Source organism: Silurus aristotelis, assembly GCF_946808225.1.
Source record: "Silurus aristotelis genome assembly, chromosome: 10".
In the NCBI taxonomy this organism is placed as follows: Eukaryota; Metazoa; Chordata; class Actinopteri; order Siluriformes; family Siluridae; genus Silurus; species Silurus aristotelis.
The window spans coordinates 30,349,905-30,362,404 of record NC_139583.1 but is presented as its reverse complement, the minus strand read 5'-3'; the positions used below and the strand labels follow the sequence as shown (position 1 = coordinate 30,362,404).

The 12,500-nt window shown below is 41.1% G+C and overlaps 1 protein-coding gene across 2 annotated transcripts in view; it reads right to left on the bottom strand.

Moving 5' to 3' along the window:
- vwf (von Willebrand factor) overlaps positions 1-12,500 on the bottom strand; it is a 31,899-nt gene that overhangs the window by 11,377 nt on the left and 8,022 nt on the right. For both annotated transcript variants that reach the window (XM_083552805.1, XM_083552806.1), the window contains 15 exons: positions 11,447-11,662; positions 10,035-10,275; positions 9,628-9,722; positions 8,706-8,860; positions 8,462-8,565; positions 7,345-7,483; positions 6,924-7,058; positions 6,531-6,677; positions 6,199-6,339; positions 3,806-3,904; positions 3,542-3,698; positions 2,781-2,936; positions 2,328-2,463; positions 758-2,220; positions 1-67 (listed from right to left, as the gene is read on the bottom strand). The exon at positions 1-67 is cut by the window's left edge and continues 44 nt beyond it. In XM_083552805.1, coding sequence (XP_083408931.1) covers positions 1-67; positions 758-2,220; positions 2,328-2,463; positions 2,781-2,936; positions 3,542-3,698; positions 3,806-3,904; positions 6,199-6,339; positions 6,531-6,677; positions 6,924-7,058; positions 7,345-7,483; positions 8,462-8,565; positions 8,706-8,860; positions 9,628-9,722; positions 10,035-10,275; positions 11,447-11,662 — 3,451 coding nt within the window. The remainder of the gene's footprint in view (positions 68-757; positions 2,221-2,327; positions 2,464-2,780; positions 2,937-3,541; positions 3,699-3,805; positions 3,905-6,198; positions 6,340-6,530; positions 6,678-6,923; positions 7,059-7,344; positions 7,484-8,461; positions 8,566-8,705; positions 8,861-9,627; positions 9,723-10,034; positions 10,276-11,446; positions 11,663-12,500) is intronic.

Here is a 12,500-nt window from a genome sequence, read left to right as displayed (position 1 = left end):
TCCTCAAATTGTTTACTTAAAGTGGCTCTGAGCAGAAATATGACATCCATAGGCTTTGAGCAGGGTACTGAAACACACACACACACACACACACACACACACACACACACACACACACACACACACACACACACACACACACACACTTTCAACTTAGAATTCAACTCAAAATATACAGTCACTGATATAAAAGAAGTATAAAGTCAGTTATAAAGATATTATTCTAAACTGTTATAACATATGAAAATGTTTAATGTTGAATGGTTCTCAAAATATGCAACAAATGGCAGGATTTATATATATATATATATTTATTCGTGAAACACTGGATTAAACTAATATCATTTAGTTGTTCTTATGAAACCTTATTGTTATTGAAAGCAACACGCACAAATGAAGTAAAATATTATTTAACTCAGTTACATATATCGCTTAATACTTAATGGGTATTAAAACATATTATATATAAGCATTCATTAAGCGTGCATTGTTAGAGTTATTAACATGCTAGGTTAGCGATGAGTAGATCTTAGCTGTAGTGGGTTTTCTGCTGCGCATTTATAATCAAGTTGCCTTGTTTTACAATAGTTTTGTAATTCTTCCTCCTTTACTTCATTTATTTACTTTATATTACAAAGTACGAAAGTGAAAAATATATAATATTTGAATCTTTATGCATCCATTTAAAAACAATAAATAAATATGAGAAAAGTATGAATCTTAAAGAATAAGAGAAAGTTGTAGTGTGTGTTCTGACCTGCAGGGGGCAGTGTGGCTCTGGGTGGCGGTACAGGTGTAAACGGTCCTTTTCGTGTCCTACTGATGTTGACCAGCAGGGGTCCCAGTGTCCTAAACTGCTCTGTATTATTCACCATGATTGGTGCATGAGGAAAACTCAGAGTTTGAAGATCCACGTCACGTACATGTGGACCAATCCCGATGGTAATTATCTGCGTGTGGGTGGGGCTTGGTGGCCTCTGGATGACATCAGTGGGTGGATTTTGGGTTATAAGAAACACCATCTGGTCAGGAGAGCGACTTGGCGTGTCGGTGGTGGTGATGGACTCGTAGACGGAGCGTACGGCGTGGCCCGTGTTGATTTGCTCACCACCTCTGAAGTGGATCTGCTGCAGGCGGTGCAGGAGGAGCTCTCGTTGCTGCAGCTCCATTCGGCTGATCTCCACGGTAACGGTGTAAGAATACTGCATCACTGTGACACGGTATTTCTCCTTCTCTTGCTGTTCAAATAAGGCCAGGATGTCCACCAGGGCATCTCGGGTGCGGTTAAAACTATCTTCTCCGACACTATTTGACCCCTCTATAAGGATGGTGATGTCATGATAGGTTATGCTAGGAGGAGGAAAAGTACTTCCAGGACTGAGGATGCTGGGAAATGGTATCATAATGGTGGCAGATGGAGGAACGGTGGCAGGAGCAGTGCTAAACCAAGTTGCTACAGGACTTGTGGTGGTAGTGGTGGTAGTGGAAGAAGTTGTCTTTGGTTTCTGAATGGCTGGTTTCTTTGGAGGTTCAGGGTCCAGCCCCAAGGTGCAGAGGTAATCTATTATCTCAAAACCTTGGTTCTCCAGCTCTTCTGCGCTGCTCAGAACATACAACCGACTGCTTGGCGTGGCTTTTGTAATTTCATTGACCTGTGCTAGGTTGACATCAGGCCCCAGAGCGATGGTAAGAATGGTGATGTCTTTCTTCTTCAGCAGACGCTGAGTGGTACGCATGGGCCGAGGGTTTTTACTGGCCGTCAACAAAATAGCGACCCGACCAGCATGTTCTCGCTTGTTTTTGTCGTAAATGTAAACAGACAGATACTTGATGGCTTCGTCCATGAAGGCGACGTCACCACCGCTGTAGTGCATATCACGCACCGTTTTCTTAAAGATCCACTTTTGTACCTGCATATCGTAGCTCTTCACTCCAGAGTGGAAGAGGAGCACCGTGGCCCTAGTGTGTGCCGAGCCCATCCGGAAACGATCCACCACACCCAAGATGAAGAGCTTTACCAGGTTGAAATCTGCCTCACTGAGAGATGAAGAGCCGTCCACCAGGAAGGCCAGGTCCATTGCTCGGTCACAGGCGTCCTCGGGGACTGGAGTAGAGAAGGGAAAAGGTGTGGTAGTGGCCAAACCAGTAACAGGGCTCAGTGTGGAGGTGGGGCCAGACAGAGGACATTGACCACACGTTAGCGTGTTCTCCTCACAGTTACTGAAATGCAAGAGTATCGCATGTTAAACATCATTTTCTTCTTCTAGTCTCATTTTCTATCTGCATTTTTAAAGACAAAAACATCTTAAGATAGTTAAAGGACATACCATATCTGACAGAGATGGGGGTCATCATGATTGAGAATGATCTGCTTTCCGTGTGAAATTCGTTCTCCACCATGCATGCACACTTGACATTGCGATGGATTGACACAGCGCTGAAGAACCTCATCTAAGATCTGACCTGAAGAGGAGAGCCACCATAATCTAAAACTTTGTGTCTCTGTATTGTTTAGTTCACCAGATTATATCACGTACCAACAAAAGACAAAAAAACAATAATAAAGTTTGTTCCAAACTGCAGGAACGTTACTGAGATTCACTCCAAATGATCCAATAATAATAATAAATACATTTCTGTTCCTTCGTTGTGTTGATGGTTATAAAATGTTTCTATGTGTTTTAGTGAAATATTTAAGAGCTGATATTTTCTGAGGTGACAGCTGGGATCGAAGTGTTTTGCATGACAGGATGTACTGGGTTCTGCTGTGGGTTTGGTACCTGGTGGACAGGAAGCATGGCAGCCCTCCACACAAGTGCTGGGACAGGTTAAGTGTTCTGGATGCTGACAGGTTACAGGACAGGCGTTTCCACAGGCATTAAAGCGCCACTCACACTCCAGACCTGCGTCCTTATTCAACTCCTCACAGCTCAGAGCTGAAACATATCATCATCATCACCATCATCATCATCACCATCATCATCATCACTCAGATCACACACTAGTGGGCAAGTAATCGAAACACAAATGTTTGTTTCCTGTGAATGTCCACGGCATTGAACTGCAGCCTAATTCAACTTCTCAGCTCTTTGCAAAACTATAAAGCAACAAATCTAAATGAATGACATGAATAATTTATTTGACCAATCCTACATCACGTGTGGTCCAATGTTTCTTACATTCTCACAACTGCTTATTCTATAATTCTTATAAGCTATGCTTTACTCATCTTATTTAAGAATGAAGCTTTTATTAAACCAGTGAGATCATAAACTTCAACTATTTACTTACAAAGAAACATCAGCTGCCCCTTGTGGTTGAAACTGGTACAACACTCAATTTTAGCGAATATTTATTTATACTATAAGAAAACGAGGCGATAGACTTTTTTTTAAATTTCAAAACAATAGTTAACCTGTTCCTAAAAATCATCATCATCATCACCATCATCATCATCATCATCATCATCACCATCATCATGGCTTTATTGCACCACAGTTACAGGTTCTCCATCTGTTCTAGATCAGGATGTTGGACTCACGGCACAGATCATTGGACCTCCAGTCCACTATCACACCCTTCTGAGCGCACTCATGAGCGTAGGCAGCAATGACATCACAGAAACAAGCGCAGTCTCCCACAGACGAACACGAACACGTGTCCTGAGTGCAGATCTCCCAGAAAGGTTCAGAGTCCACCTTACAACCACAGAGAACTCATAAGTGAGAACGTCCTGCTGGGGTCTAAATGACTCACATTTGCAAACACATAATTTAGTCTCACAGTCGAATACAGAGATACTGACCACGCTGTTACACTCCCTGAAGATGTCGCTGCTGAGCACACGACACGACTGCTCTACTGTCACTAGCTTCAGCATATCAGTGTTGCATTCAGATGGGACCTACACACACACACACAAACACACACCCACACACAAATACAATTTTACACACACACACATGCACACAGTATAAAGCTCAACCTTTGAATGGCATTCTCTTCAATTAGAGACCACTCTTTGCATCTGTAAAGTGTAGTGTAGTGTAGTGTAGTGTAGTGTAGTGTAGTGTAGTGTAGTGTAGTGTGTAGTTTAGTGTAGTGTGTAGTGTAGTGTAGTGTGTAGTTTAGTGTAGTGTGTGTATTGTGTTGTTTAGTGTAGTGTGTAGTGTGTAGTATAGTGGAGTGTAGTGTAGTGTAGTGTAGTGTAGTGTGTAGTTTAGTGTAGTGTGTAGTGTGTGTATTGTGTTGTTTAGTGTAGTGTAGTGTGTAGTTTAGTGTAGTGTGTAGTGTAGTGTAGTGTAGTGAAGTGTAGTGTAGTGTGTAGTTTAGTGTAGTGTGTAGTGTGTGTATTGTGTAGTTTAGTGTAGTGTGTAGTTTAGTGTAGTGTGTAGTGTAGTGTAGTGTATTGTGTAGTGTGTGTATTGTGTTGTTTAGTGTAGTGTGTAGTTTAGTGTAGTGTGTAGTATAGTGGAGTGTGTTGTGTGTAGTGTAGTGTAGTGTAGTGTAGTGTGTAGTTTAGTGTAGTGTGTAGTGTGTGTATTGTGTTGTTTAGTGTAGTGTAGTGTGTAGTGTAGTGTAGTGTAGTGTGTAGCTTAGTGGAGTGTGTAGTGCAGTGTAGTGTGTAGTTTAGTGTAGTGAAGTGTGTAGTGTGTAGTGTAGTGTACTGTGTAGTTTAGTGTAGTGTGTAGTGTAGTGTAGTGTAGTTTAGTGTAGTGTGTAGTGTAGTGTAGTGTAGTGTGTAGTTTAGTGGAGTGTGTAGTGTGTAGTGTAGTGTAGTGTAGTGTGTAGTGTATTGTAGTGTAGTGTAGTGTAGTGTAGTGTAGTGTGTAGTTTAGTGGAGTGTGTAGTGTGTAGCGTGTAGTGTAGTGTAGTGTAGTGTAGTGTAGTGTGTAGTGTATTGTAGTGTAGTGTAGTGTAGTGTGTAGTTTAGTGGAGTGTGTAGTGTGTAGTGTAGTGTAGTGTAGTGTATTGTAGTGTGTAGTGTATTGTAGTGTAGTGTAGTGTAGTGTAGTGTAGTGTAGTGTGTAGTGTAGTGTAGTGTAGTGTGTAGTGTAGTGTGTAGTGTATTGTAGTGTAGTGTATTGTGTAGTTTAGTGGAGTGTGTAGTGTAGTGTAGTGTAGTGTAGTGTGTAGTGTAGTGTAGTGTAGTGTAGTGTAGTGTGTAGTTTAGTGGAGTGTGTAGTGTGTAGTGTAGTGTAGTGTGTAGTGTATTGTAGTGTAGTGTAGTGTAGTGTAGTGTGTAGTTTAGTGGAGTGTGGAGTGTGTAGTGTAGTGTAGTGTAGTGTAGTGTAGTGTAGTGTAGTGTGTAGTTTAGTGGAGTGTGTAGTGTAGTGTAGTGTGTAGTGTATTGTAGTGTAGTGTAGTGTGTAGTTTAGTGGAGTGTGTAGTGTGTAGTGTAGTGTAGTGTAGTGTAGTGTAGTGTGTAGTTTAGTGGAGTGTGTAGTGTGTAGTGTGTAGCGTGTAGTGTAGTGTAGTGTGTAGTGTAGTGTAGTGTATTGTAGTGTGTAGTTTAGTGGAGTGTGTAGTGTGTAGTGTGTAGTGTAGTGTAGAGTGTAGTGTAGAGTGTAGTGTAGTGTGTAGTGTATTGTAGTGTAGTGTAGTGTAGTGTGTAGTTTAGTGGAGTGTGTAGTGTGTAGTGTGTAGTGTAGTGTAGAGTGTAGTGTAGAGTGTAGTGTAGAGTGTAGTGTATTGTAGTGTAGTGTAGTGTAGTGTGTAGTTTAGTGGAGTGTGTAGTGTAGTGTAGTGTATTGTAGTGTGTAGTTTAGTGGAGTGTGTAGTGTGTAGTGTGTAGTTTAGTGTAGAGTGTAGTGTAGAGTGTAGTGTAGTGTAGTGTAGTGTAGTGTAGTGTAGTGTGTAGTTTAGTGGAGTGTGTAGTGTAGTGTAGTGTAGTGTATTGTAGTGTGTAGTTTAGTGGAGTGTGTAGTGTGTAGTGTGTAGTGTAGTGTAGAGTGTAGTGTAGAGTGTAGTGTAGTGTAGTGTAGTGTAGTGTAGTGTAGTGTAGTGTGTAGTTTAGTGGAGTGTGTAGTGTAGTGTAGTGTAGTGTATTGTAGTGTGTAGTTTAGTGGAGTGTGTAGTGTGTAGTGTGTAGTGTAGTGTAGAGTGTAGTGTAGAGTGTAGTGTAGTGTAGTGTAGTGTAGTGTAGTGTAGTGTAGTGTGTAGTTTAGTGGAGTGTGTAGTGTGTGAGCTCTCGGTCACCTGGACAGCGTCGGCGCAGCTCGGTCGAACCTTCCATGAGTTTCCAAAATCTACAGGATTCACCTCCATCTGGTTATTACTGCTCACCAGGTCATTATTCGGACTGCCATCAAAATTCCCACACAAACCACAGACTTTATTCTGAAAACCATGTGGGAACCCATTATCATTTCATGATGGGAGAGGAACATGATCAATAGATTCAAAATAGATAAAGACTGAGGTGTGTGTGTGTGTGTGTGTGTGTGTGTGTGTGTGTGTGTGTGTGTGTGTGTGTGTGTGTGTGTGTGTGTGTGTGTGTGTGTGTGTGTGTGTGTGTGTAAGTGCATTACCCTGTACACACTGCTGAGCTGCAGTATAATTCGAGTTCCCATGTCCCAGGTGATAGAAATGTGTTTCCCCAGCAGCACAGTGTAGTACAGTCCAGACCGTACCATCTCAACCTCTGTCTCCTTCATCACCGGCTTCCTCATCCTCACCTGCATTTACACCATGCACACAAACATAGAAAGGTGTGTGTGTGTGTGTGTGTGTGTGTGTGTGTGTGTGTGTGTGTGTGTGTGTGTGTATGTGCGCGTGTGCGTGCGTGCGCGAGGGTGTGTGTGTGTGTGTGTGTGTGTGTGTGTGTGTGTGTGTGTGTGTGCGTGCGTGCGTGAGGGTGTGTGTGTGTGTGTGTGTGTGTGTGTAGGTGTGTGCATTAGAGAGAAAGTGTGAGAATTACAGACCTCTCCTTTCTCCATAGTGATCAGTCCTCCCATGTAAAACACACTGATGCTTTTACTGCACCGGTGACCGATGACCCCACACGCCGTGTTTTCCACCAGCAGCCGGAATGTTCCGTCCACACCGTTACAATAATCCTATAGACACACACACACACACACACACACACACACACACACACACACACACACACGCACACACAGACAGTAATGTTATTTCTTCTGCAGAAAACTCAGCAATGTTTTATAAATCACATGAATCGTGTAAGATGTCCTGATAAACAGGGTTAAATAAAACACACACACACACACACACACACACACACACTCTCTTTCTCTCTCTCTCTCTCTCTCTCTCTCTCTCTCTCTCTCTCTCTCTCTCTCTCTCTCTCTCCCTCTAATGGACGTACCGTATGTAACTCACCTGAGCGAGAACGTACTGACAGCGTCCTGGGAACGAAAATTTCAGTCCATCGAAGCTGATGTAGTTGGACTCTCCGACAGTGCGACACACACCGTCACACACTCTTTCAGTGCACTTCCACTGCCGGCCTTCACAAACACTTCACACACAAACACACATCAAACACAAAACACACTCAGACACTTTATTACATCTATATTTTACTGAAGGATCATTCACAGGAGTGTGTAGAGGGTTGTGTTCAGGGGTGAGACAGGTGAGATGGGTAGGACAAATGAGACATGTGAGACAGGTAGGATGGGGGAGACAGGTAGGATAGGGGAGACAGGTAGGATGGAGGAGACAGGTAAGATAAAGGAGACAGGTGGGATAGAGGAGACAGGTAAGATAAAGGAGACAGGTAAGATAGGGGAGACAGGTAAGATAAAGGAGACAGGTGGGATAGAGGAGACAGGTAAGATAAAGGAGACAGGTAAGATAGGGGAGACAGGTAAGATAAAGGAGACAGGTGGGATAGAGGAGACAGGTAAGATAAAGAAGACAGGTAAGATAGGGGAGACAGGTAAGATAAAGGAGACAGGTGGGATAGAGGAGACAGGTAAGATAAAGGAGACAGGTAAGATAGGGGAGACAGGTAAGATAAAGAAGACAGGTAAGATAGGGGAGACAGGTAAGATAAAGGAGACAGGTGGGATAGAGGAGACAGGTAAGATAAAGGAGACAGGTAAGATAGGGGAGACAGGTAAGATAAAGGAGACAGGTGGGATAGAGGAGACAGGTAAGATAAAGAAGACAGGTAAGATAGGGGAGACAGGTAAGATAAAGGAGACAGGTGGGATAGAGGAGACAGGTAAGATAAAGGAGACAGGTAAGATAGGGGAGACAGGTAAGATAAAGGAGACAGGTGGGATAGAGGAGACAGGTAAGATAAAGGAGACAGGTAAGATAGGGGAGACAGGTAAGATAAAGGAGACAGGTGGGATAGAGGAGACAGGTAAGATAGGGAAAACAGGTCATATAGGACAAAGGAGCGTGTAGAGGGTGTGAGATGAGTGGGACAGGTGAGACAAGTGAGACGATATGGACAGGTAAGATGGGTGAGACAGGTGGTCATTACCAGGTATTACAGTCGATGTTAATGCTCTGCCCCGGAGCGTAAGGGTGGTTGTTATGGAAACAGGGACACTGGTCTGGAGGAATGCAGTCTCTCCTGTAACGAACCTGAACACCATCAGAGAACATTAATATCTTAGAAACTAGTACAGACCATGTGACCATCTTTATCATTACCATACACACACACACACACACACACACACACACACACACACACACACACACACACACTCACACACACGTACCATCCCAGCTGGACACACACAGCCAGAAATACAGCCCTGGCTCACACACTCCAGGTCTAAGTTCTGACATGTTTTTGCGCACTCAATGCCGACATCCTTCGAACTCTCACACTCGACTCTGTGAAGCGGGACAGGACAGGAGACAGAGCGTCGCTCTACACACACACACACACAAACACATACACACACACACACACATTTATTAAATGCATTAATTTATACTGATTGTCCAGGCAGAGGAACCGAGCTGGGAAGGATGTACTGCAAGTTAGAGCAATAAAGGATGGAGATGGAAATGTGTTGACTAGTGAGGAGAGTGTGTTGAGAAGATGGAGGGAGGATTTGGAGCAGCTGATGAATGAGGAAAATGAGAGAGAGAAGGTTGGATGATGTGGAGATGTGAAGCAGGAAGTGGATAGGATTAGTAAGGAGGAAGTGAGAGCAGCGATTAAGAGGATGAAGAGTGGAAAGTCGGTTGGACCAGATGACATACCGGTAGAAGCATGAAGATGTTTAAGAGAGATGCAGTGGAGTTTTTAACCAGATTGTTCAACAAGATTCTGGAAGGTGAGAAGATGCCTGAGGAATAGAGAAGGAGTGTGCTGGTACTGATCTTTAAGAATAAGGGAGATGTGCAGACCTGCAGTAACTACAGGGGAATAAATTTGATCAGTCAAACAATGAAGTTATGGGAAACAGTAGTGGAAGTGTGGTGATGTTTTACATGTTGAACACCTGAGATGTTGTTTGGTTTAGAGACAGTGGCATTGAGTAAAAGACAGGAGGTGGAGCTGGAGGTAGCAGAGCTGAAGATGTTGAGATGTTCGTTGGGAGTGACGACGATGGACAGGATTAGAAATTAGTTTATTAGAAAGACAGCACATGTAGGACGTTTTGGAGACAAGTGACTCTTGACACGTACCTCGAGAAGGTGCAGGTTCATCAAAGAAAAGATCTGACAGCATAGAGGGAGCGAGATCACTGGAGCTGCAGCGCATGGAGCCGAACTCACAGTAACTATAACACACACAGACACACACACACACACACACACACACATTTATTAACAATTATTTTTTTATTGTAATTTTCATTGACAATAATATTTATCTTTAGGATTTTTTGTTTTATTTGTATTTAATACCAAAATATTCAAAACATTTTATTCTAGTTTAATGTTTCAGTAAAACAGATATTATTTATTATTAATATTTGAGTGTATTGTGTGTGCGTGTGTGTGACCGTGTGTGCGTGTGTGTGTGTGTGTTAGTGTGCACGCCTGTGTGTGTGTGGGTGCATGTGTGTGTGTTTGTGTGTGTGTATCCTGACCAAATGGAGTTGTGATCGGCAAACATGTCGTTAGGTTGGTAGATCTCTCCGTGGTGGTGACAGGAGCAGTGATCAGGTGACACACACTCGCCTGAGTCGCTCAGGTACAAACCCAGTGGGCAGAAACATCCCTCATCACACACACTCACACACTTCGTGTCCGGGACAGAGAGAGAGTGACACGTCTGATTACACATATTCCCACACACCTTGTACACCTGATCACCTGGACATGTCAACTCTGAGAACACACACACACACACACACACATACATACATACACACACACACACACACACACACACACACACACACACTCAGTATATATATATTTATGCAATTTATACTTTTGACTGATTTTTAAATGATAGAAATCATATAATAGTAATTCTTTACCTTTATATTAACATTATTATAATAATATAAATCAAAATCATTATATTATTACATTAATATTAATGATTATTATTTATACATAACAAACATTTATAAAAAAAATTCTTTTCCAGATGAAATTAGTTTGAACATTTTATTCACATAAAATCATTCACAACAAATTATTATTTTTTAATTATATTGTTTATTTTATTACACACAAAAAGTAAAGTATAATCATAATTACTGATTAGTTTCATATTTATAAAAACAAATGAATAAAATTTGTATTTTCTTGCAGCTGTTTCATTAAAGTAACTGAATTTTGGGGTTTTTTTTGTCCTTAATATTTAACTTAATAGAAATATTTATCTGCATTGGATTTATTACAGAGCACAAAGTTCATCATCTCGATATCTTTACTGGGAAATATTTTATTATCTTTATATTTAATATAAATCCTAAAAAACATCTTGTTAAAGAGAAATGGTTTATTTTACATTTCCCCTGTCCAGAGTTCAATTTACTGCCAATCAATCAAACAATCAATCAATCAATCAATCAATCAATCAATCAATCAATCAAACAATCAATCAATCAATCAATCAATCAATCAATCAATCAATCAATCAATCAATCAATCAAACAAACAATCAATAAATCAATCAATCAATCAATCAATCAATCAAACAATCAATCAATCGATCAATCAATAAATCAATCAAACAATCAATCAATCAATCAAATGCATAATGAAATATTGATACATTTCAATATTTTGTAAAGAATTTCATTATTTATATAATTTACTCGAAGCAATTATTAAATCATCTTAAACAATTATCACTACTTATACGTTTTCTTTGTTTTAATTAATACATTTTAATCCTTTTTTTTTACTTTTTCTGTGATTATTATTGACAATAATGAATTTTACCACTTAAATTGTAAATTGAAATTCCTTATTAATATTATTAACAACAGTGCAGTTTACCGTGTGTGTGTGTGTGTGTGTGTGTGTGTGTGTGTGTGTTTACCGCAGTTTCCCTGACCCCTCCAGTCGATCAGCACTCCCCGGGCTGCGCATGCGGCTGCGTAGCTGCTGACGGCTGCACACAGGCACTCAGGTCCGTCTGCGCAGGAGCACAAGTCATACCGGCAATTCTTTACGTACGGACTCGGGTTTACTTTGTGATGACACGCTTCAAAATGAACTGAGAGCATCACTGCACACGACTCCTCCGCAAAGTACACTGCGCACACACACACACACACACACACACACACACACACACACACACACACACACACACACACAATATTTTAATGAGCACAGAAACAACGATTCATTCATCAGATACATCCATAACCCCAATTCTAAAAAAGTTGGGACACTGGGTAAAATGTAAATAACAACAAAATGTAATGATTTTTAAATCTCATAAACATATATTTTATTCACAATTGGAAAAACAACATATAAAATGTTGAAACTTAGTCACTTAGCTAATGAGGTTAATTGACAGCAGGTCAGTGAGATGATTGGGTATAAATGGTGTATCTTAGAGAGGAAGAGTCTTTTAAAAGTAAAGAAAAGCAGATCTTCACCAATCTGTGAAAGACTGTCTACAAACTGGAACAATTTCTGAATAATGGAACAATAATCCAAAATCAGAAATTGCAAAACAGTTGAATATCTCCTCATTTACAGTAAATAATATCATTAAAAGTTTCAGTACATCTGGAGAAATCTCTGTGCACACGGGACAAGAGTGAAAATCAATAATGGATGTCTGTGATCAATTTGCCATGTCATCCACAGGTGCAGGTAAAATCTCTATCATGTAAAGAAGAAGGCATGCGTGAACATGATCCAGTAACACTTCAACTCTGGGCAAAAAACTCATTTAAAATGTACTGAGGCAAAGTGCAAAACTGTTCTGTGGTCTTTTTTGAAAACAATGGACACCACGCTGTCCAGACTAAAGAGGAGTGGGACCATCTGGCTTGTTATCTGTTTTCAGTTTAAAAAAACTACATGTCTGATAGTATGGAGAGCATTAGTGCCTGTGGAAAGGGCAGCCTGAACGT